Source organism: Alligator mississippiensis, chromosome 1 (assembly GCF_030867095.1).
Source record: "Alligator mississippiensis isolate rAllMis1 chromosome 1, rAllMis1, whole genome shotgun sequence".
Taxonomy (NCBI): Eukaryota; Metazoa; Chordata; order Crocodylia; family Alligatoridae; genus Alligator; species Alligator mississippiensis.
In genome coordinates, this window is record NC_081824.1 from 410,995,081 (window position 1) to 411,020,037 (window position 24,957).

General features: G+C 44.5%; 1 protein-coding gene across 2 annotated transcripts in view; it reads left to right on the plus strand.

Moving 5' to 3' along the window:
* The window catches only part of GTF2F2 (general transcription factor IIF subunit 2), a 158,796-nt gene that overhangs the window by 795 nt on the left and 133,044 nt on the right, over positions 1–24,957 (plus strand). For both annotated transcript variants that reach the window (XM_059726968.1, XM_006260684.4), the window contains exons 2-4: positions 14,971–15,044; positions 15,547–15,565; positions 16,626–16,770. In XM_059726968.1, coding sequence (XP_059582951.1) covers positions 14,971–15,044; positions 15,547–15,565; positions 16,626–16,770 — 238 coding nt within the window. The remainder of the gene's footprint in view (positions 1–14,970; positions 15,045–15,546; positions 15,566–16,625; positions 16,771–24,957) is intronic.

Sequence of the window (24,957 nt, forward strand, 5' to 3'; positions counted from 1 at the left end):
ATGGATATAAGTGATGCTTCATTTTAATTATGAAAAAATGTGGATTTTTTTGTGTTACATTTTTAATTCCAAAAATTGGGGATTTGTTTTAAATCGGAGAAAACGAGGATCCCTGCTGATCAGCCACTTGGCTTTCAGTGCGCTGCCTGGCACCCCCTGCCCCCTCCCCTGATCTGCCTGTGTCCTTTGTGTTGCACCCCCACCACCCGCTTTGATGGTGCTGAGCTATGGTAGATGTGCTGCAGCCTTGTAATCTTAAAACTTTTTTTAGGCAAGTCAACCTTAGGGAGCTCGTCATTTTTACCAGTGCTGTTTTACACAGGCTAGAACAGCGTTTCTCAACCCATGGGTTGCGACTCAGAAGTGGATCTCAATAATATATGAAAGGGTCATGGGCACACTTTAAAAATAGATACTTCTTTAAAGGAGAAAAACATGGCAAATGGTGGCTTTTCTGTTGCAGGCTGGCAATTTCCTCAAATATCACCTCCTGCTCCACACACTGTGGGGCTGGGACCTGGAGACAGAGGTAGTGGGCCGATAGTGAGGGGCCCTGGGCTGGGACTGGCCATTGATATGTGTTTAAAAATGAGTCCTGCTACAAAAAAGGCTGAGAACCACCTGGCTAGAAGGTGGCATGATGGTCAAAACACACAAGTCCTGTTACATTTTCTACTATTGCTGAATTGGATGTGAATTACAGAGCTAGCATTTGCTAAAATCGAGGAACTGTAGCAGTGAGCACCTGGCTTTGTCTTAGGTGTGCTTAGTGTTTGAACTGTATATGAAACTCGGAGGGAAGACTTCTGTAACTAATTTCCCCCACATAAGAATCACAAAGTTAGATGGTATCTAATGATGTTTTGGCAAACACCTGTCACACTAAGCTAAAAGAGTCTCTGGAAATAAGACAATGCTTTCATAGTTGGTAGGTCTGGAAGGGACCTGAGCAGATCATCAAGTCTGACCCCCTGCTATGGGCGGGAAAGGATCCTGGAGTCAAATGACCCCAGCAAGGTGTCTAGCCTCCTTTTAAAGACCCCCAGGTTAGAAGCAAGCACCACTTCCATTGGAAGTTGGTTCCACATTGTAGCTGTCCTGACTGTGAAGTTGTGCCTCCTGATATCTAGCCTGAATCTACTCTCTGTCAACTTATGGCTGTTATTCCTTGTTACTCCCAGTAATGCTCAGGGGAACAGGGACTCTCCCATTGCCTGCTGGTCTCCCTTGGCCAGTTTATAGATGGCCACCAGATCTCCTCTCAGCCTTCTCTTGTGGAGGCTGAACAGGTTCAGGTCTCGTAGCCTCTCCTCATAGGGCCTGCCCTGCTGCACCCCGATCATGTGAGTGGCCTTCCTCTGGACCCTCTTGATGCTGTCCATATCCCTCCTGAAGTGCGGCGCCCAGAACTTAACGCAGTACTCCAACTGTGGCCTGACCAATGTCATATAGAGGAGGAGGATCACCTCCTTGGACCTGGTCGTGATATATCTGTGGATGCATGACAAGGCGCAGTTAGGCTTCCTGACTGCATCCCTACATTGGCAACCCATGTTCATCTTGGAGTCTATAGTGACTTCAAGATCCTTCTCTGCCTCTGTGCTGACAAGAAGGGAATTCCCCAGCATGTAGGTATGCTGTTGGTTCTTTCTCCCTAGGTGCAGTACCCTGCACTTGGGATTCAATACTGACATCTTATTCCGATCTGCCCACCTCTGCAACCTGTTCAGATCCAGTTGCAGCCTGTCCCTCCCTTCTAGCGTGCCCTCTTCTTCCCACATCTTAGTGTCATCTGCAAATTTGAACAAGGTGCTTTTCACCCCCTTGTCCAAGTTGCTGATGAAGATGTTGAACAGTGCGGGCCCAAGGACTGAGCCCCGGGGTACCCCATTGCCCACATCCCTCCATGTCGAAAATGACCTATCCACCACCACTCTCTGGGTGCGGCCTTCCAGCCAATTGGTGACCCATTTGACTGTGTAGGCATCAACATCACAATCTCCTAATTTTTTAACAAGAATGGGGTGAGAGACAGTGTCGAACGCCTTCCTAAAGTCCAGAAATACTACGTCCACCATGACACCTGCATCCAAGGATTTTGTGACCTGGTCATAGAAGGCCACCAGGTTGGTCTGACAGGACCTGCCTCTAATGAACCCATGTTGGTTGCCCCTAAGCATACACTCCCCTGCTTGCCTCTCGCAGATGTACACCTGGATAATATTCTCAAAGAGCTTCCCCAGGACCGAGATAAGACTAACTGGCCTATCATTTCCTGGGTCCTCCTTCCTCCCTTTTTTGAAAATGGGGACCACGTTGGCCCTTTTCCAGTCCTCTGGCACCTCGCCAGAGCACCACGAGTGCTTGTAAACCTGTGCCAGGGGTTCCGCAAAGACCTCTGCCCATTCCCTCAGCACTCTGGGGTGGAGATCCTTAGGACCTGCTGATTTGAACTCAACCAGTCCCACCAGAAGTTCCCTGACTAGGTCCTGTCTGACCCTGGGCCTGGCTGTGCCTCCCCTGGGACCGTCGGGGATCCCGGTGAGGGGGGGTGACCTGGTCCCTGCTTAGAAAAATGGAGGTAAAGAAATTGTTAAAAAGGTTAGCTTTGTCATCTGGTGAGACCACCAGATTTCCTAGTGTGTCCTGCAGAGGCCCCACATTACCTGGAACCTTCTTTTTACCCCCTACGTATTTAAAAAAGGACTTCCTATTGTCCTTGATCCAGGTTGCTAGTCCCAGTTCCATCTCCGTCTTGACCTTCCTAACAGCCCCCCTAGAATCCTGAGCAATGGAGGTATAGTCCTCCCTGGTGATGGCCCCTCCCTTCCATTGGGTGTACACCTCCTATTTAGCTTTGAGACGTTCCTGGATGCTTTTGGTTAGCCATGGGGGGCTTTTGAGCACTCTTGCCCCCTTTGATCCGTGTTGGGATTGCCACCCTTTGGGCTTGGAGGTCGTTCTCCTTCAGGAACAACCACTCTTCTTGGACTCCCAACTCCACACCCCTCCGGGACCTCAGTGCCTTCCTGACTGGTCTCCTTAGCTCAATGAAATCTGTTCTCCTGAAGTCCAGGGCTGCTGTCTTGCTGCAGGCCTTTGCCACCCTGTGTTGGATGGTGAATTCGAATAGACTTTGTGTAATGCAGCAGTGTTCAACCTTTTGGTCCCATGGGCTGGATGAATGGTGCAGGGCTGGTCTGTGGGCTGGATTGGGCCTTGGGGTCTGGTACCACCCCCTCCTGCTCCTGCATACTGGGATTGGATCATGGCGAATCAACTCAGTTGGAGCTCCAGGGGTCCAGCTCTTGCTCCCCACACAGTTGGGGCTCCAGGGGCCCAGCACTGGGCTAGATGGTCTGGGTGCTGGGATTTGGCACCTGATGTAGTGCACAGGGCTTGGGCTCTCCATCGATCCAACAGCGCTCCCCTTCCCCAAATTGCTGAACCCATGGGGATCTGGCCCATGAGCTAGGGTTTAGCACCCCGATGTAATGCATCTTTGCTAAAGTGGATCACAGCAACAGGACCATTGCCATCAGTTGGGGCAAATGAGATGGAATTGGCAGGTTGTTCCTGGGGGAGGAAGTCCTATTGAGAAATAGCTTTAAAGATTTCTAGAGTCAGAAGGGACCTGGTAGATCATCGGGTCTGACCTCCGGCTCCAGGCAGGAAAGAGTGCTGGGGTTAGGTAACCCCAGCCAGATGCCTGTCTAATCTCCTCTTGAACACCTCCAGGGTAGGGGAAAGCACCACCTCCCTTGGAAGCCCATTCCATATTTTGGCAACCCTTACCGTAAAGAATGTCTTCCTTGTGTCCAATCTAAATCTGTTCTTCAGTTTGTGGCCATTATTCCTGCTAACCCCAAGGGGCACCCTGGTAAACAGTGTCCCCTATTCCCTGCTACCACCCCCCCCCCCCCCGCCCCCCGGATGAGAGGCTACAAGATTGCCTCTCAGCCTTCTTTTGTGGAGGCTGAAGAGATTCAGATCCCTCAGTCTGTCTTCATAGGGTCTTACCTGCAGGCCCTCAACTATATGAGTAGCCCTCCTCTGGACCCTCTCAAGGTTATCCACATCCCTCTTGAAGTGCGGCACTCAAAACTGGACACAGTACTCCACCTGTGGCCTCACCAATGCTGCATAGAGGGGAAGTGTCACTTCCCTAGACCTGCTCGTGATACTCCTGCTAATGCAAGAAAGAGTGCGGTTACCCTTGCTTATTACCTCATCACACTGGTGACTCATGTTCATTTTCACATCAGCCAGGACTCCAAGATCTCTTTCCACTGTTGTGGTACTCAGAATGGTACCCCCCAGTCTGTAGGTGTGTTGGAGATTCTTTCTCCCCAGGTGCAACACCTTGCATTTATCCTTGTTGAATTGCATCCTATTCTGATCTGCCCACTTCCCGAGTCTGTCCAAATCTGCCTGAATTCACTCCGTGCCCTCCAGTGTGTTTATTGTGCCCCATAATTTAGTGTCATCTGTGAATTTGGACCAGGTGCTTTCAAAACCTTCGTCCAAATTGCTGATGAAGATATTAAACAGTACTGGTCCAAGGACAGAGCCTTGGGGGACACCACTGGCCACATCCCTCCAGGGAGAAACCGACCCATCCACCACCGCTCTCTGGATGCGTCCCATAAGCCAGTTTTTCACCCACTTTACTGTGAAAAAGTCCACGTCTCAGCTACTTAGTTTGCTCGTAAGAACTGGGTGCAACACTGTGTCAAAAGCCGTTTTAAAAATCCAGGTAAATAATATCTACCCTGCATCTAAGCACTTTGTGACCCAGTCATAAAAAGAGACCAGGTTAGTCGGGCAGGATCTGCCTACTGTAAAACTGTGCTGGTTGCCTCTCACCATTGTGTTACCCGCTGGTCCCCTGCAAGTGTGATCCTTTATGATTTTTTCTAAGGTCTTGCCAAGAATAGAGGTGAGGCTAACTGGCCTATAATTGCTCGGGTCCTCCTTGGCCCGCTTCTTGAAGATATGGACCATGTTGGCCCTTTTCCAGTTCTCTTGGACCTGTCCCAAGTGCCATGAACGCTCAAACAGCTGCGCCAGTGGTTCTGCTATGTCATCTGCCAATTCATTTAGTACCCTTGGGTGAATATCGTCTGGGCCTGCCGACTTAAATATGTCCAACCCTTCCAAGTACCCCTTCATTAGGTTAGTGCTCACTGTTGGTGGATTGGTATTACTCTCACTCCAGACTAAAGACTCATTGGGAGGTGCATTTGTATCTGTGTCCAGGAAAACAGAAGAAAAGAAATTATTTAAGAGCTCCACTTTTTCCATCCTATCAGTTATGAGTTGCCCTAGTCCATTGTGTAGCAGCCCTGTGTTACCCTGTGCCTTCTTCCTGCTCCCTGTGTACTTAAAGCAGGACTTTTTGTCATCCTTAATCTTTGTTGCCAACTTGAGTTCTGTATCTGCTTTGGCCTTTCTCACTGCTTCTCTGCAAGTATAAGCCAAGTAGGTATACTCCTCCTTGGTGACTGTCCCCTGCTTCCACAGCCTGTATGCCTCTTTTTTCCTCTGAAGGTTCTCCTGGATTTCCCTGCTCAGCCAAGAAGGTTTCTTGGCTCTTTTGCCTCCCTTTGCGTGTTGTTACCAGATTTGCCCATTACTTTGGGGTGTGCTCATTTATTAGGGATAGTTTCTAGGTTCTTGGTAATTTTGTCAATGTGCTGCTTGTGTTACTATACGGAGCTGTATCTCTCCTTTCTGCAAGCCCTCACCCCCAATGGAGCTAATTTGCAGGACTCAGTTTCAATGGGGCTGGGTTCCTCCAGTCACCAAATCAGTCATACACACAAACACACACAGATTAACGTGTGACCCACGCCTGACCCGGCTGGGTTGATCAGCATGGATAGGCTGACACCCTCATATGCCAAGAATCAGTTCATCAGAGCAACAATAAACTGCAGTCAGACACAAGCACACAGGTGAACAGAATCCCTCTGAATCCGGCTGGGTGTCCAGCTGACACCCTCATGGGCCAGGATTCAGTTCATAAGGGCACGTCTGAGTCAAACTGGGTCAATCAGCCTGTACAAGCTGATCCCCTTATGTGTTTCAAACTCAGCACTTCCCAATCTTTGGCCTCTTGATGAGCAGACCCCACAGTATTTTTGGGCTTCACAGGGATCTTTAACTTAGGTAAAAGAAGCGTTGCTGCAGAGCACGGAAGGAAAGGGAAGCAGAGAAGGAAAAATATACCCAGTTACTACCAGTTTGACTATAAAAGTTATTTATTGCTAAGCATATGAAATATATAATGGTACTAGTAGTAATAGACATGCAAAGGAAAAACACAAGCAATTACAATACTACCCTGGTTTCACTATGTATTTGGGGAAATTTAGCTCAAGCTTAACTAATACAGTTCAGGTTCAGAAATTTATGCCTAGAGAGAAAAGAGAGAGAGAGAGAGCTGGGATCTCACCAGTCCAAGGTACTCGAGTCTCAAAGCTGACAGGTAAAATTCCTAACACAGTCCTTGAAGGGAGATGATCTGTTCTTCCAGCGTCCCAAGAACCACAGGGGATGGTGTCAGCACAGGAGTTTTTCTTCTTCTTTCTTGAAGACCCATACTTTACAGATTTTTATACCCTCAGTTCAGCTGCTTCGAAGCATCCTCAATTGTGTAAATCATTGTCTTTTCTATTGTCAAGGGGTTATCTGGTTTGGAACATCTCAAGAAACTGATTCATAATCAGGAAACACTTAAGATTAGGGAGTAACCAAATACTTGGGAGCCAGCTTGAAATTCCTATGGATAGCAGATATACTGATGGGATATCTCATGGTTTCTTCAGAAACAATAGATAGCTTGCAGCATCAGGATTTTGGATTTTTACTTGTTGTGCACAAGCCTCAGTTTAGCATGACTTTTCCCGATCTTACTATAGTCTTTTAACAGACTTAAGACAATTATTGGGGTGCTCATAACCTTTTGTGGAGAGGACTCCCACCAGTCGTCTTGGGAAAAGTATGACAACACCTGTGATTAGGGCTCCGACAGGCTGGACGCTGTGATGAACCCTTAACCATTGTTCAAATGTTGCCCATACCCCCTCTGACTCGGTCTCTTGCCTCAGCATTCCCTAACCCGGCAACCGAGCTTTAGTCAATCAAGTTTAAATAGGCCTCCCATAGTGGGACCGGGGAATGTACGGCCCGAGATGCCTATTAAATTTAGAGGTGTGTGTTTGTCTGGGGGGGGAAAAGTCCTTAGTATATCCAGATTAGAACTGGTCTGATAAATGCTGAGCTGGGTGTGTGAGAACATGGGTTGATTAACATTTGGAGCACAGCTTCCCCATCATGCAGTGTTCCCCTGCTTCTCTGGTCCCAGAATTCACTGCAGTCTCTGCTTCGGGCTTTCTGTTCTCCATCTCTCATGTAAATGAATGGTCATCTGGTTCCATCTCGGATGCGAATGAGACCTAGGGCAGTTGTTTCACTCTTGTCCCCCTTATCTTGAGGGTCTTAGGTGCGTCTCCCACTGCATCTTAATCAGTTTCATTTATGTAGAGGAGGGGAGGGAGGGAGGTGAGTCTTTTGTGAGTCAGACAAGCTGTGTCGTGTGCCAGGGTTGCCCAAGAACACACAACTGAGACGTAACAGTGTACTGGAATGGTGTCCCTCTGTGCCTGTAGGATCAGTCTCTTGAGGAATTCCCACCCTTCTTGGGCCCCCATCTCACAGATGCGATTACCCGTCAGTCTCACCCTAGCCCACCCTGTCCAACCTTTTTGAATGTGGGGCCGGATCATGAACTTTTTATCACCCAGTGGGCCGGCGAGCCATATTCAAAGACCTCACAGGAAGTGGTATCACATCAGGAAGTGATGTCATGTGACCTTTGACACCAATGAAGTTGCAGGAAGTGACAATGAAATGGGTCTGGAAATGTGGTTTAAAATCCAAAATAAAAACAATATAAAAGCAACAATGAAATAATACCAAACACTTAACTAAAATAAACACTTTTGCATAATGCACAATGAAAGAAGCATAATGCAAGTTGACAGATCAAATGTGGAAAAGAAATCAGTCAGAGTAGAAACTAATCAAAGGTGGAGGGATATGTCTTGCCAGGAGACACCTCTGCGGTGCTTTGCAGCCTCCGCTGCTCGCTGCCTTGCAGGAGGCGGGTGGGTGGGGGGGAGGGAGGAGGGAGTATATATACTCACACTATACGCAGTAAAATAGAGATATATATTATACATATGCACATAAAACCAAAGATCATACATCCTCATTTATGATGCCTTTGCTGTCTGTAAATCACTAAAAGGAATTTTGACTAGTTGAGTAAAAAAAATAAAAGCTGTCTAGAATGGGTAAGAAAAGAGAGTGCAGGTAGGTAGAGATCTCTTTAAATCGTAAGCTCTGTGGCTGAGACCATAGCCTTGTTCTTTATTTGTCCAGTGCCTAGTACAATGACTGTAAACAGGGCTTTTAGGGGGAGACTGGTGAGGGGCACAGAGGAAGAGAGGAGTCTTACCTTCCCAGCTGGCTATACTCTGGCAGTAGCTGCTACTGCTGTTGCAGCAGTTCTGCTTGGAGGAATAGACAGTGGCACAAGCTCCCTGGGTATGGCTCCTGGTGCCTGTTCCCCCTCCCCCCAGGCACAAGGCTGTGCCTCCTATGACAGCCTGTGGGGAGCGGAGGGGGTGTCATTCCACCCCTTCCTTCCCCCAGGTATACTGCTGGGCATGGAGCTGTGGTTGCCCAACTCCTGTGGCTGGGTGGTGAAGGGCTGTCCCTGCTGTGGTAAAGACTCCTGAGAGGAGGGGGCCATCCTAGGGCCCCATCTAAGTTGACACTGAGGGCTGGTGCCAGCCCTTCCTGCTCCTCCACCCCCCACTATTTTAATACTGTGTCAGCTCTTTCCCTTTGTGTTCATGTTATAAATCGCTGGGGAGGAGAATACAAAGAATAAATAAAAATTTTGTGTCTTCTAAAATCTTATGTGTTGGGTAGTTCCAGGGATTCAGATTTTAGCCGTGTTGGTCTCAGGCAAAAATATTTAGAACTCTTGGCAGAGGTGATTTTTTTTTATTAGACCAACTAAATAGTTCCAATTTTTTTTTTTTTTTCAAGATTTCACTTGCACACAATCTGTGCGTTCTCCTTTGCCTGGGGAAAGGCTCATGAGTCTGAAAGCTTGCAATTTAAAAAAAAAAAAATTATTTAATTTTATTTCAACTATTTAGTTGGTCTAATAAAAGATATCAGTTCTACCAAGAGTTCTGAGTAAGTGTTGAGTATACCTTTTGTTGGAGTGCTGTTAGTGACACATGGCCTCAATTAAATACTTTTCTTTGGGTTTGGGTTTTTTTTTCTTTTTTTTTTTTTTGAAATCCAAGTTGAAAGATTTTTAATAGCATGTTTCTTTGTAGAGTCAGATTGCAAACTCCCAAGCCAGCTATCACTGTTTCCAACCTCTCCATTTTGAGGAAGACCATTGAATGGGTCTCAATCCTTTTCTAGTACCTGGCTACGGTTGGGGATTGCATGTGTGTAAACCAATTGAAGTTGAGTCCAAACAAGAGAGGTGATGGTGGTTGGCACACCTCATACCGGGAATCCTGGTTTACTCTGATTAAAAAAAGAAAAATTCCCCAATTTTCAGATTTAAAGAAGTAACCCCAAATCCACGTTTTTCTGTGATTATCATGAAACACCATTATAGATCTATATCTGTATCTTAGTGGTGCTTCATTTTAATAATGGAAAAATATGGGTTTGGGGTTACTTTCTTTTAAATCTGAAAATTGGGATTTTCTTTTATTTATTTTTTTTAATCGGAGGGAACCAGGATCCCTGCTCATACCTTAAGGAGATAGAACAGAGGCAGGCGAAATGCGGCCCACAGGGCACCTCCATGTAAGCCCTGGCCCTCAGGGCCCCTCTGCAAGCCAGTGCATCACTGCAGGAGGTGCAGGAGGTGTGGCTCTGGTTACAAAGCAACCCCCCCTCCCCCCCCGCCCCTCCAGCCTGGCCTGACCCACCCCCAGGCCCGAGCTAGGAGGCGCTCAGGACAAGAATCCTCTGCCTGGCAGAGCTTGTGCCTGGCTGCTCCGGGGCTGTTCCCAGCGTCCTTGCCTGCCACAGTAGGAATTCAGGGAAGGGCTGCCCGGGCAGGGGCCAAGGACTCCCATTGAGGGACAGGGGGCGGGAGTGCAGGGAGCCATGCGCTATGGGGCCAGGTGGGGCTGGCCCCACACACTACCATCTTGTGTGGCCAGGGACTTGGGTGGGAGCGCTATGGGGCTGGGCTGGCCCCGCTTGCAGCCAGAGTCTCAGGTGGGAGCTGCATGTTATGGGACCTGGTGGGGCTGGCCCTGTACCCTGCCACTACGTGCAGCTAGGGGCTGGGGTGGGAGTGCAAGAGCTGCATATTATGGGGCTGGGTGGGGCTGGCCCTTCATTCTGTCATCATATATGGCTGGGGACTCAGGCAGGAGTGCTTTGGGGCTGGGTGGGGCTTCCCATGCTTTCACCATGTGCAGCCAGGGACTTGGGCAAGAGCTGCATATTACAGGGCTGGTCAGGGCTAGCCCCACACATTGCAACCACCTGCAGGCGGGAACTGGGGTGGGAGCCCAGAGAGCTGTGCGCTATGGGGCCGAACAGGGCTAGCCCCACTTGCTGCCACCACATGCAGCTCCAGGGACTCGTACAGTCCAAGGATCACCCCCACCCCCTTCCACCCCTCCACCATACCCTCAAACACACCCATACTCCTACTCCCTACCATAACCGACGCACACCCACACTCTCCCACAGCCCCCACCCCAACCATATACCCCACAATCACACCCCTCTGCACCCACCTGCCCACCCTCCCACATACATGGCACCCACCATACCCCTACTGTGCAACCCCTGCCACACACACCCAATCACACCCCTATCACATATACTCCCTTTCTTCCCACACACAGTATATAAGAATAAGACAGTATTTTGACCTGTTATGCCATTGCCTCTAGATACACTATCCAAATGCACAGAAATCAGGACAAAATATTTTTTTTGAAGTAAAATTAAAATCAGTTATAGTAGATGTTGGATTTTTTTTTATTATTTTTTTTAGTATAAGATTTGGGGGGTTTTCTGTTTTCAAGGTGGCAGCACCTTCCCTCCCAAAAGGAGTAGTTCTGGGACAAGGGAGGGACTTCTGGTGGCAAAGGTCAGAGGCTAGGTGGTGGGACTTCTGGTCCCAAGATCCCATCAAGGAGAGGGGCTACCCTTGCGGCCCTTGACAGCTCACCAAAATTCATTAAGCGGCCCTCCAGCCAAAATAATTGCCTGCCCCTGGGATGGGGCACCCATCATTTATTGGGTTCAGCCTTCCTTTGCACTCAGGTTTGCAGCCTTGGGATGCTCCTGGATCCTTTCCTTCACCTGAATCTTCAGGTTGCAGCAGCGGTATGGTGCGCCTTCTACTGACTCCATCTGATGAGAAGGCGGTGACCCTCCTTTCAGATTTGGATCTGGACACCATCATCTGTGCTTTTGTAATCTCAAGACTAGACTACTGCAATATCCTCTGTGTGGGGCTGCCCCTGATTTCATAGATTTCATAATCATTGGGGCTGGAAGGGACCTTGGAAGATCGAGTCCAGCCCCCTGCCCCAGGGGCAGGAAGTCAGTTGGGGTCGCAGGGTGACCATCTGGAAGGTGCAGCTGGTGCAAATCGTCTCAGCCTGCCTTCTGAAAGGGATGGGTCTCCAGGAGCATGTTTCTTCAATGCTCCTGAGTCTGTGTTGGCTTCCAATAGCTTTCCAGGAGCAATTCAAGGTGTTGGATTGGACCAGTAAAGGCCCTAAGTGGTCTGAACACTATGTGCCTACAGGACCCCCTTTTCCCTCATGTTGCACCCCAATACCGAAGGTTGGCATCCTCCTGAAGGTACCAGAAAACTTGGGAGGCTGATGTCAGTAGTATCCCATCTGCTCAAGAGCTCCCTCTCCCTTCTGGCCTGTCAGAGCATAACCTTGGACATCTTTAGGAAGTGCTGCAGGACCTTTTGGGGTGGGGAAGTGGGGGGCAGGCATTCAGCAAGCAAGGTTAAATTGAAGTAGTGTTTGGGAAATGTTTGTTACATAGCTTCCCTAATTTTTTTTATCTGATGGTATTTGTAAATTATTTTGAGTTTTACCATAAGCCACCCTGAGCCTTTTGTGCAAAGGGTGCCATATACATCTAATAAATAATTAATATGATCTCCTTGTACAATATTCAGCATTGTTAGAAGCTTTGGAGAACTCATCCTTCCCTTTAAATTACATTTTAGCACAGCAAGTATTTAAAGGAACTGGCCATACTGAATGTTTTATTATAGAAGACATAGTCTTCATTCCTTTGCCAAACCATCTCCTGGAGGCAGCCAAAATGCTTAAAATGTGGTTGTGTGAATCTGCTTCATTAGCTAAAAGGGGCAAAAGTGTGGGCTGAGTGCTGCTTTGCTGTCTGCTCTTTGTAGCTCTTTTTCCTTCTTTCCCTACCACAACTATCTACTACAAGTATGCTGGCAAAATGCTGATTAATTCTCCTTTTGGGGACTATTTCTCCTGTAGTTGAAAGAAATATGACTCATGGGTAGTCTCCCTGGTGTGATTGGAGTATCTTGCAAGTCAATGATTTTTAACTTGTCTGAGCAAAGTGGGGTCCTACGCACAGCTCAAGGGCATTTCTCAATTTTTCCGTCTGTAACATGATACCTTCTGGCCACCACATGCTGTCAAATATAAAATACGAAGGAATGGCCTAGGGATGAATGAAATGAATCCTGCTGGTTTTGAAGACCAGCATATTCTGATCCCCGCTGGTCCTGGCAAAAGGCGAATCAGGCCCATAGCATGCCCATTTGGTGCTGCAGACAGAGGAATTTCTCTGGTGCCCACTGCTGCTGCGTAGGCAGCAACTTAATGTGCTGCTTTTCTCGGTGGGTGTACTGATGTGTAACCAGAGGTGTGTAACCGTCTATGTAGGCTTACTATATGCAGAAAACATGAATTATATAAATACAAATATGGAGGAACTTTAATTTGCTAGTAAGACATTATAATGAGAATGCTGTAAAGCTGCAAAATGTTCATTTGTTCTAATGCATCATGAGCAGGGATCCTGGTTTTCTCTGATTTTAAAAAAAAACAAAACCCCCTCAATTTTTGGATTTAAAAAAGTAACCGAAAATCCACATTTTTCCTGTGATGAAAATGAACCACTGCTAGTGAGTGTGTGTATGTGTAAGTGTAAATAAAGTGGTGTTTCATTCTAATCACAGAAAAATGTGGATTGTGGGTTGCTTTTTTAAGTCTGAAAATTGGTTTGTTTTTCCTGGGTTTTTTTTTTTTTATCAGAGAAAACCAGGATCCCTGATCATGTGGCAAAACTTAAAATCTTTAGTTTATGATAATTTTTGTAGTGCATAGCCTTAGGGCTTATTAACACATGACTTCCTTTTTTGCCCATCAAAATGATGTTTTCCTGTTCAACACTGTTCCTGCTGGACTCCCTTCTGTCATACTCTGACAGCCACTATTACGTCATCTTAGGTTCTTTGCTGCTTTAGTAATTTAACTTGTAATTTTTTTGCTGTAACTTGCATATAGCTTGATCCAGGGCTGTCCAACTTCCAGGCAGCCTGGGGTCACAAGCCTCATGGGCTGCAGTCCTGCAGGGGTCTCATGAGGTACGGGCCACTGCCTGAAGGCAGCTTGCTGTGTGGGAAGCCCCTCAAGCTCTTCCTTGGTTTATGCAGGCAGCCTAATGCATTACCCCCTTTCCTGCCTATCAGCCCCCCACAACCCTTCTCTTCCCTGCTCCCTCCCCCCATTGTACCCACAGCACTCTCCCTCGCTCCCCTCCTGGCCATATGCCCACTTGAAAGGCAGGAGCTGGGCTGCCCGCACTTCTGCTATGCAGCTCAGTGACCTAGTCCCTTCCCGTACTGCATGTGCAACTTGGGCACTCCAGGCCCTTCCTGCTGCATTGCCCTTCCTTGTCTCCAGGAGTGAGAGTAGGAATTAGAAACCAGAGGAGGGAGGGGGAAGGTCCCAAAGGACCTGGCTGCGGTGGCAGGAGCAACAGCAGGGTGGTGGCCATGCCAGAAGCCCGTGGGCCCTACACCAACTCCTTAGGGGCTGCGGGCAGTCTGGCCATTGGCTGCCAGTTGAACTGCTGTGGCTTGATCATTTTCTTACCTAATCCCACAAGGTCTGATGTGAGGCTATAGTCTCAGATCTGTGTTCCAGCCCTCAGTTACTTCACATAGGGAAGAAAGGTAAAAACTCCGTTTCCTGCCCTTGTAACCATTTCTTTCTGCTTATGTGCATGGTTGCGTCAAAGGGCATAGTTTTAACTCCTGTTGGCAAGCTTCAAGAGCAGTAATGTGTTTGAATGGCCATTAGGCATTCCCAGCCAGAGAGCATGTAGGTTATTACTAATTAACTTAGAAGCATGAGTCCTGCTCACTGTTTGATAAGGCTGAAATCCCAAACCCCAAATCCTGAAGTGTGGCCAAAAGTACCTTTCCTTCCTGAACATTTTCTGTTTCTTCTGATATCATAATTTCATTAGTTTCCATTTGTCATAGACTTTCTAGAGAGGCAAGAATTTAATTTCCAACACATGTTAACACGCAGTATTTTAGTTGATAAAAGACTTAATGTTCCTTAGTTCAAAAACCAATGGTGTATACCTATTTCTTTCCATTGCAGGTCACTTTTAAATAATGCTTTTTGAATGGTAATATAGAATTATGATTCTTATCTGACTTACGCCATGCCTGAAGCCTGTGGCTTCGAAGCACTTAAATATGAGAATTTTACAGTGATCAGATATGCTGTAGTCTGAGAGAGGAATAGAAAGAAGTAAGGAAAATGTTTTTATTTAAAATTTAATAGTTGTGTACTTAAATATGGTCTCCTTTTTTAGGTCCCAAAATATTTGTCACAACAGTGGACTAAAGCTTCAGGAAGGGGTGAAGTTGGAAAACTGAGGATTGCCAAGTAAGCAGTTCTCTGTACATTTTTTGGCAGAAATTCTTAGAATTGTTCTAGAGTACGTAGAAATAGTTACTCTGCTCTGAAAAATGTTAGTGGCATATTTCTTAAATAATCCTATCAATTGCAAATACTCCTTGTGTATATTTCTGTGATGTTAGAAATATCTGTTTGTTTAGGGATTATTGGTGTGTATTAGAAACCAAACAAATACTGGTTCTTAAAATTTTACTGGGAAACAGATGTAACCTGGAGCACCATTTCTGATTTCATAGACCCCAAAAATATGCACACTTAAAGGATTTTCATTAAGTTATTGTTGTGCTACTTTGTTGCTTCTGTTCTCATCTGCTGCCTTTTCCCATTTAGCTTTGGACATCAGGAGCAATTGGGCAGCTCAAGAGTGACACTAAGTAACAAAGTTAGAATTTGAGATTGTTGTTCTTATCGGGGGAGCTAGACGTGTGAAAATAATGGAAACTAAAACATTAAATATTTTCTTTTGCAGAAATCAAGGAAGAACAGAAGTAAGTAATTACCAAACTCAAAGGCTATAAATGTATTGTATTTTGGACTTTAAAGTTGCTTAATTAATTGGTTTCTACTGTAAGCTTTCTCTTGTAATACAGTAATAGAGCACTGTACTTGTACTTAGGAAACCTGGATTCTGTTTCCAGCTTTCTTCTGTATGATCTTGTATAAGTCCCTTTGTTGTCCTTTGGAGGGTTTCCTGATCTTTTAATTGTCAATAAGGGTACTAGCCTCCTTTTTATAAGTTGTTTTCTCTGCTTTCATGATACGTAATTTCTTATCATATCAAGTAGTCACCCAGCACATTTTGAACTGGAAGAAATTTTGCAAAGGTTGAGAAGATAAACTGTACCTCCTGTTATTCTGGAGCTTAATCGAAACTCTCTCGGATTAAGTGGAGAAGTTTCCCATATAACTTTGATCTTTCCGTTAGTAACCTGTAACCTATATTATTGTCACTTTCTTAGAGGTTAATTTAGAACTGTGAGACATTTAAAATAGCTAAGTTGATCTTAAGTGTAATATGGTATAACCTCATAAATCTGAATATCAAAAATCTGGAATTCTCAAAAGTCTGGCACTTTTTAAGATTCCCCCTCTGCTCCCCCAGAAGCAGATAGGGAAGTTTGCATGTGGCGGCTGCTGCCGCTATCCACCACCCCTGCTATGCATACAGTCACTGCTTCAGGACTGGCCGCTGCTCCAGTTTCAAAAAACTAGGATTTTCAAATTTCCGGCAGGTGCTTGGTCCCAAGCATGCCGGATTTATGAGGTTTTACTGTAATCTCTATCTGACAACAAAGAAGTTCAGTTATGCTGTGCTATCGAGAGAGACTGATCAGTAAATTATATAAAAAATTGATCAGTAAATTCTATAATTTCCATAAAAATGTTGAATAAAACATTATATTGAAATGTTGATCCCATATTTTATATTTGAAAACAACGTTGCATTAATCTGTCTCATTTTTCTTTCTCTTCCTGCTTCCAATGCACTTTAAAAATTGTGTAGTTTTATGGTCTGTGTAATAATCTTATGGTTATTGTGACTGGTAGGTGTCATTTACTTTGAATGAAGATCTTGCAAGTATCAATGATATTGGAGGAAAACCTGCTTCAGTCAGTGCACCCAGAGAACATCCATTTCTTTTACAAAGTGTGGGAGGACAAACATTAACAGTGTTTACAGAAAGTTCAGTAGGTAAGTCACAATGTCACACATTATTTACTATAATTGTTGGCATGCGTGTTTGTATAGATAATTTCAGTAGCATTAGTTTAAAAGGGTGTTGTTAAGGCTGATAAGTCTAAAATCAGGCCTCCTAGCTTTGTTTTATGACATTATTATGTATGCACATTACATTTGTCCCTTTGTTCTGGCTGTCTGATGTCTTCTTGTAATTGGACAAAAAACTGAACAGTCTCCAAAAAGGGTAGTCTTGTATATCTTGATACAGAGCCTGCTGAACAGATCAGAAAGGAAAAATGGAGTATAGTGCAATATGCTGTTCTTGTGAAACAACCCAGTGCCTGGGACTGGTTTATTACAGGGTCAGCCAGCAGAGAGGTACTGCTATTCCAACACTTCTTTTGGTGGAAAAGATAGATTTGTCAGGAACTGGGCGTCAGCGTGATTACAATTATTTATGAATGTGTATGTTTTCTCCCCAGTCTATTTTGTCAGTCCTAATTAACCAACGAAGCTACACTGTCATTGGTCAAACTTTCTATCAAAAAATGCAATCATAGTATGTGCTTAGTACAGCATAAACACTTTCCCCTCCCCCCACGGGATCCCAGTTCCTTCACTGATGTAACATCAATTATCTGGACTTAACACAGTAGAAATACATGGTGAGCATGAAGCATTTTCAGGATTTCATGTGTTATGTAGCACACTACATTTAAATTATGAGACAGATTTATTTGATACTGCTCCTTTGTTCAGTGACCTCAATGATCAAATATTCTGATGTTAAATTAATTTTATTAGGTTCCTGTGCTTTCATGTGTAGCAGATATTTGTATTAAAACATCCTGCATCATAGAAATTAATGCTTTGGGGAAAGGAAGACTTAACATTTTGAGAAGTTTGTAGAAGATAACCGAAGCTTGAATCATCCAGGAATGTTTCAGATTCCTCACCAGGCAAATAAAGCCTTGACACTTTGTTTCTCTGTTCTGAGCAGGAGGAGAGGTAACTGGAAATATAGGTGTATTGGAGGGTTTGAATTTTTCATTTTCTACCTCATTGACCCAGGCCAGGAACCAGCTTGCTCCAGTGCAATTTGCTCAATATTTGTCACTGCATCTATCAGTGAATAAGCCCGTTAGCCGATCTTAATGATCACAGTGAAGCAGTTAATAGTGACATTTAAATTGTAAATGTGATTGACACCCTATGGAGCATATGGAATTGTTCATAAGCCTCATAGTTACTGGTTCAAACTATGGTTTTTAAATAAATAACAGGGGTGTCTAAATGACAGATATCTTTATTGCAGTGAACCACTGGGCTATGGAGTCTGATTTACATTTTAGGATTGTTATATCTGTCCTAAAAGAATGAAATAGGAAGTTTAAGTATCCACTTTTTGATTGTGAGACTATTTTCTGGTTATTCTTACTGTGTTTTCTGTCTGGGCAAATCCTAGAGAATTTCAGTAAACTAGATCCAGGGGTCAGTAATGTTATGAACAGCAGTCGTTGCGAACGACCTGGCTTCTGCCATGGGCCTCTGAACTTCTCTCCTGTCCTTGCTCTATGCTGAAGGCAGCTTTGTCCTCCCTCATCCCCATACCCCAATGCAGCCTCTGTTTACCCTTGCCACCAAGTGCCATTTCTTTCTGTGGTCAGTGGTGTTGGCAAGTGGCAAACTTAGGCAGTGAGGGTAAGCAGAGGCTGTAGTAATGGGACAAGAGAGCAGGTCTCAGTACAGAATAGGGAGGACTAAGGCAGTTGCCTTCTGGCTGCCATGGAGGGGATTCTTAACATGTAGCAGAAGAACGATAGAATCAGAAAGTTAGGGCTGGAAGGAACCTCAGGACATCATTTAGTCCAACCCTCTGCTCAAAGCAGGACCAACCCCAACTAGATCATCCCAGCCAAAGCTTCGTCTAGCTGGGTTTTGAAAATCTCCAAGGCTGGAGCTTCTACCGCCTCTTTTGGTAACCTGTTCCAGTGTTTTACTACCCTCCTAGTGAGAAAATTCTTCCTGGTATCTAACTTAAACTTCCCTTGCTGCAACCTGAGACCAGTGCTCCTTCTGTCAAATGACAGTGCAGAGTGGAGACAGTGCCCTGGTTGGCACATGCTGCTGGTGCCCTGTGGTATGGGCTGGATCTGGCCTTCTGGCTAGATCTGGCCCACATTCTATAGGTTACTGATACCTGGGATAGACAACAAGAGGGTTGGAAAAATATGGTTCCTAACTTTTAAAAGAGAAAAATGTAGGAAGGCTTTTTGAGTGAATTTCTGCCCTGATTTATATCCTAATGAAGCTAATAAGGTTGGGTAGGAAGTAGGTCAGGATGCAATTTATGAGAACCTTTAAACTAAACCTGAGGGGAGAGAGACAGCTCAATAGCTGCACCTCATATGGAGTGTTGTTTGTTATAAGTACATAATTTTGCTATGTCAGAATCTCTAAGTCCCTTCTGAAAGAAAAGGGAATTCTGCTGAACTGTGAAGATTGTAATTTTGATTTACTCAACATTAGTCTAAAGGACATAGTTGGTAGCAAATGGGGTGGGTTCCTTTAACAGCCCTTCAGTGACAAGCACAGAAAGTGAATGCAGCAGGTAAGGTAATTAGATTCAATTGCTGTGTGAATTATGTGTCTGTTACACTGAAAACTGATTTAAATTGTATACAGAAAGATTGGTAGAGTGGTCTTCTCTTGAGATTGGCAATAAAATTCACACTTTCAACAGCTGAAATAAATTACAAGCAAGTCTTGTTGCTTACCATATTAGTATCTTTTTTATGAAAGCTCAACTACATATGTTAAATTATAATTTCTCTGCTGGGCAGGGTTTGAGTTGTTACTGAAAAAGAAACAGTAATTCAGTTTGACACCTATGCCTTAAATGGGCTGGGTCCTATGTACCTAAGGGACCATCTTTTCTCTTATGCTCCATGGTAATCCTTTAGGTCAGTTGAGAGCAATCTCCTACAACTACTAGCAGTATGCCAAGTCTGTCTGGTGAAAATGCATGGGACCTCGTTTTCCACAGTTGCTCTGCAGCTCTGGAATTCCCCCATTTTCAGGTCCACCAGTGTCCAAGCCTGCCCATTTTTTCAGAAACACTGCAAGACCTTATTTAGGCAGTCATTTACCAAACAGAATTAGGATGAGTTGTTGTTCAGGGAGGTCTCTGTTTTATCTTCATGTTCTAGTTGCCTTCTAAATTATTTTGGTCCTCTTTTTGTTCTCCTCTTTTTAAGTTACTCCTTTTTTCTTATTGCAAGTTTCCCTGAGTTTTTGTTGGGTAGGTTGGCATACAAATAAATACATAAATATGTTATGTAGCCTACAGGGCTATGTAGAGAAAATGCAGTTAATGTTCTGTGCATGTAGGTTGGTTTAGCTTATTTATAACACAACCTCAGCAGTGAAATCTGAGGATTTGGGGGATCACACTAGAGACAAAGCAGCCTTAATAGGCTGCCCTGTCATACAATGTGCCTAGTATAGAAATAGGCAGGATGCTTCCAGAGTTGGAGTCACACTTTTTTACAGTACTACCATGCACAATTACTGCTTTCTTTGGAAGGGCAGTTTATGTAGGACTGCATAGCCCATATTCTAGGGCTGGGAGTATACAGACACCACCTGGAAAAATAGGCTTCTTCAGAGCAGTGCTTCTCAAACCCTAGGTTGCGACCTAAAAGTGGGTCACAAGAATATTTCAAAGGGTTGTGAGCAAGTCACAGAAAAACGTGGGAAAGCGTGGGTTCCCCTTGCAGTCTGGCAGCCTTCCAACCTGCAAGGGGCTGCTTGGGGTGACTGGAGGTGGCAGGCGTGTGTGCATCTGTGCGCGTGCACACACACACATGTGGCTGGCATACAACCAGGCAGTAGGGTGGGAGCAGCCCCAGCAGCTGCATGCAGGTGGACTTGCGGCTTGTCCTGGCGTATACGGGGGGGGGGTGCAGAAGGTGGGAAGAAGGTGGCCGTGTGACAAGGCTGGGGTGGGGGGGTTCCTGCCTCTCCAGTGTGGGGGGGAGGGGGGAGCTGCAAGGCTGGGCTGGTGGCACTGGGGCTGGTGCCCATGGTCACAGGGGCAGGGCGGCTGGGAGACTCTACTCGGGGTGGGAGGGACCGTGACCAGTCTACTTGGTATGGTGCGAGAGCCCCAGACCAGGGTGTGGGGGTGCCACAGGCCACTCTTCCTCCAGCCCATGGCGAGACCGGACTTGCTATGCTGCTGCCGCATTAGCTGGAGCCACTGTGCAGGGACAGTTGCAGGTCCCCTCTGGCTTGGCCGGGGGGGCGGGGCAGGGGGCTGCAGGTTAGGAGTGAGGAGCACCAGCTTGGCCTGGAAGGGCAGGGGCCATGGGTCAGGCACCGGCAGGTCAGTGGGGTGTGGGTTAGGACAGGCCATCGATCTTTGCAAGTGGGTCCCAATATGAAGAAGGTTGAGAACCACTGCTCCAAAGTACTAGTTTTACATGCTACCCACTTTCCTTCCCCTTTTCTTTAGAGTTCTGATGTTAGGAACTGAGATGGCTCAGGAATGAATATTTCTTACAGCATTGGGACAATTGAAATAGACTCTGTTATCCAGAAGGTTCCTTGGGTTGTAATGAGTGGGTGGCCTTTTTATTTATTTATTTATTTTTTTTTAAAGCCTACTTTTAAAAAATGAATAGTAAATTAAGCTGAAGTGTGGGCTGTTACCTAACTTGGCTGGTGGAGTATCTGGCACTGTTTGGAGTGAAAATCACTACCATTTGATGGCTGTAAAAGGACCACATGTTCTGGTTTACTAAAAGATTCCTGGCTTATCATATGATGTTCCAGGGTCCTGAAACCTTTTGATACTTTTGAAGCATCCTAAATTTTATTTTATCAATTAAAATAGGAGTTTTGTAATACCTATAAAATAATTATTCGAGTCTTATTGCTCTACTGAGTGGAATCTATAATATTTGTAAGGAACAAAAAGTCCAGTGGAATAAAGGTTTAGTATGGTAAACAGTATTTGAAATGAGGAATTAAATGAAAATCAACTCTAGTAAAAAAAAATTTTAATGCTAACAATATGCTTTCAATTTTTCATGAAATTTTAAAATATGTATGTGTTGCTATTGCATTAGAAGCTGGCACTAGCAGTACTGCATTAAATGTTAAATGTACTTTTTGTCTCATGCATGACGATTTTCTAATGACAAAAATGGTCACCACAGAAGTGTTCCAGTTTTAGATTTTGAAAGTATGGTTAGCTCTCCTCTGAAATGTATTGCTGAGCTCAGTCCTGTTTCTGCTGGAGGGTGGATCTTTCAAGCTGCACCCCAGTTAACAAGAGTCAGTACAAGTGCCAGCACGAGCAGATGAACTCAAGACAGAACTGGCAACAAGATTATGCATTTTTTGGTCTGCCTTGGAAATGTTATTTGAACAGTGTGAATGAAATATGTATTAATGGAGTGCTTTCACCAGTGCCTTTTTGAGCACTCAACTTATTTTAAGACAAAAAAATCACTTGTGTATAAAAACAGTTGATTTTATCTGGTTTCTTCATCCTTTTAAGCATGTTTGGAGGTCTACAGTTTCTTTTTTCTTTATTTTTGCCTATTATTGAGGGCCTCATTTGCAATGTCTTCTTGTGACAGAAGGGAGGGATAGGCATAGTTGTGTCCAGAATCTGTAAAATTCTTGCCATTGTGAAAAAGAACTTGCTATCATTATTTTAAGGGACTTCTGTCACTTCTGCAGTCTTTTCCTCCTCCATAGATCATTCAGAGTAGAGGCAAGTGATTTATATTTGAGGAGTAATTAATATTTCTTCACAGAACAACCCCTGGACTATTGAGGTGATCTCTGTTTCTTGTCTGTGTCATGGCAAAGATGGTTACCGCTTTCTGTTGAAATCGAAAGGTAAAGTAGGAAAGCCTACTTTGAGTTTTGATTCAGACAACACACCCATACATAATCCTGTCTATTGATTATGTGTATGTTTATGCTAAAATGTATGCAAAGGGAGCTGGTTCCTCAGGCACTTCTGAAAATCCCATTAGGTGCTTCTCTGTATCTTTTAGTCCTGAGTACCTGTAAAAATCTGGACCTGGATGACTTGCAGATGCACATGTTTTCATTGCAGACTCATTTCTGGAGCTTTCCCTATTTCCATTGGTTTAATTTTCATACTCGCTATATCTCAGAAATAGTTTTGCTGAACAGTATGAGGCATGCATCCCAAAATACCAGGTAAAAAATAATAACCTCATTTGCTGTCTGTACACCTCTGTGATTTGAAATCAGTACTGTTTAATACAGGTTGATAGTACATACCCATTACTGAAAAGTTGAACTTGGGTGATTGATATCAAGCAGATTTTTTGTGTGTTTGTTTTTGGTAAGGATAGTGGTATCTGCTGTCTTCAATGTGTATTCATTCTTCCAGTGTTGGTTAAAATGTTTAATGGCTGGGGTGCTTCTCTGAAGATGAATTTACTCAAGCTGCCTAACTGGACGGTGTGTTTTTTATGAAATACGGAATCCAGAACGCAGTTGTTTCTCTTGCTGTCCAAGGCTAATTTTTGGTACCATTTTTGCATTAAATATGAACTACATTCTGTTCCATAAACATCACCATATGTACATCACCAGTTGCTATGCAACAATGCTATTTGTGCTTCCAGTCATTTTGTCTTATCTTTGTCATCAGCTATCACAGTTGTAATTTTTTTTGTGGGGGGAGGGAGGACTTGGGGAGATGCTTCGTTTTTGCATATATTTCACTGTGCTGCACTGAGCAAATTTTGACTATACTGTTCAGTCTTATTGGATGACAAATTATGGATTATTTCAGATTAAAATTCTCGTTTCTGAGCCTCCTATAGGCAGGTACCACAGTGCAAGAAAGCAACAGAATTTGAGCCAATTTTGGCTAAAAAACTGAAAGGTGTTTTGTTTAAATATCAGTGCATTCTTCTGAATGTGAGTAAAAAATTAATTTCCTTCCTGGTTTTATGACACATTATTTTCTGCAATCAGGTAGCTCAGAAATACTGACTTTAAATTTAACAAAAAATTAGTACAAATAGGAATATATACTGCAAGCATACAATGCCAGGTGGTGGCTCACTGACATACTGCCCTGCCCTGCAAATTCCCAAGCTGCAAACAGTGGCTGCATTTGTGAGGCAGTGCAGGTAGGCTGATTAGCACAGGTGAATACTGGTGCGATCTGCATATCTAGAAGGGTTGAAGTCCCTTTTAAAAGAGGAACAATTCAAGGAAGTAAAGAATCAAGTTATCAAGACCAAACTGTCCAGGTTCTTACATGGCATCTGTCACTGTGGCTTCTGAATTCCTGCTTATAGTGACTTGAATAGGCCAAATTTTTCCTGTGGAAGAAATGCTGTTTATTGGTGAACATTCATAGTGCAAAGAATTCCAGCATTAACACCACAAACTGGCTGCCCTAGGGCTCTCTTTCTAAAAGACATTCAGAGTTATGATTGATTCTGTTAGTCTCACCTGCAGTCAGCAAAAAGCTATACCTGTTAACATCTTTCCTGTTTAGTTCTGAGACGGTCTGTCACCTCTTAAGACTCTCCAGCATTGACTCCAGGCTTTCTGAATTGTAGCCTTCCCTACCCTTGTCTTTTACCATGTTGGTTAGATCTCTCTCATTCTCTCCTCCCAACTTTTTCTCCACGCTGTTCCCTTTGTGGAAGTCCTTTCCTGAACTGGTATGGGAAGTTACATCTGTAGCAGAGATTCTTAATTGTGTACCCACCGAAATTAATATTCACAACTTGTGCTTTGTGTTTGATATTCTAAGAAAGCTAGAGATGACATTTTTATTTAAAATGTGTTAGATTCAGAGAACTATGTCACGAAGGCAGTGCTGCTAACATCTCTATTTAAATTTAAGTGTCCAGCTAAATCTTCATTTTTCAAATGTTGTCTTATGTCCTTATTTCCAGTCTAACTGGACTGTTTGGTTACTAGATTTTTGACGTAAATGTTGTTGCTGAACAAAAGAACTTCCAATTTTTCAAAAGAATTGCTACCTTATTCAAAGCTTGCGTGTTTCTTGATGCACATCTCACCCCCCCCACCCCCTCCTCCTGATGCTTTGAGGTGCCTGTATCCTTACGATCTTAGCCTTTATATATCTTATGGATTGACTGTGGAGCAGTAGCAGCAGGAAAA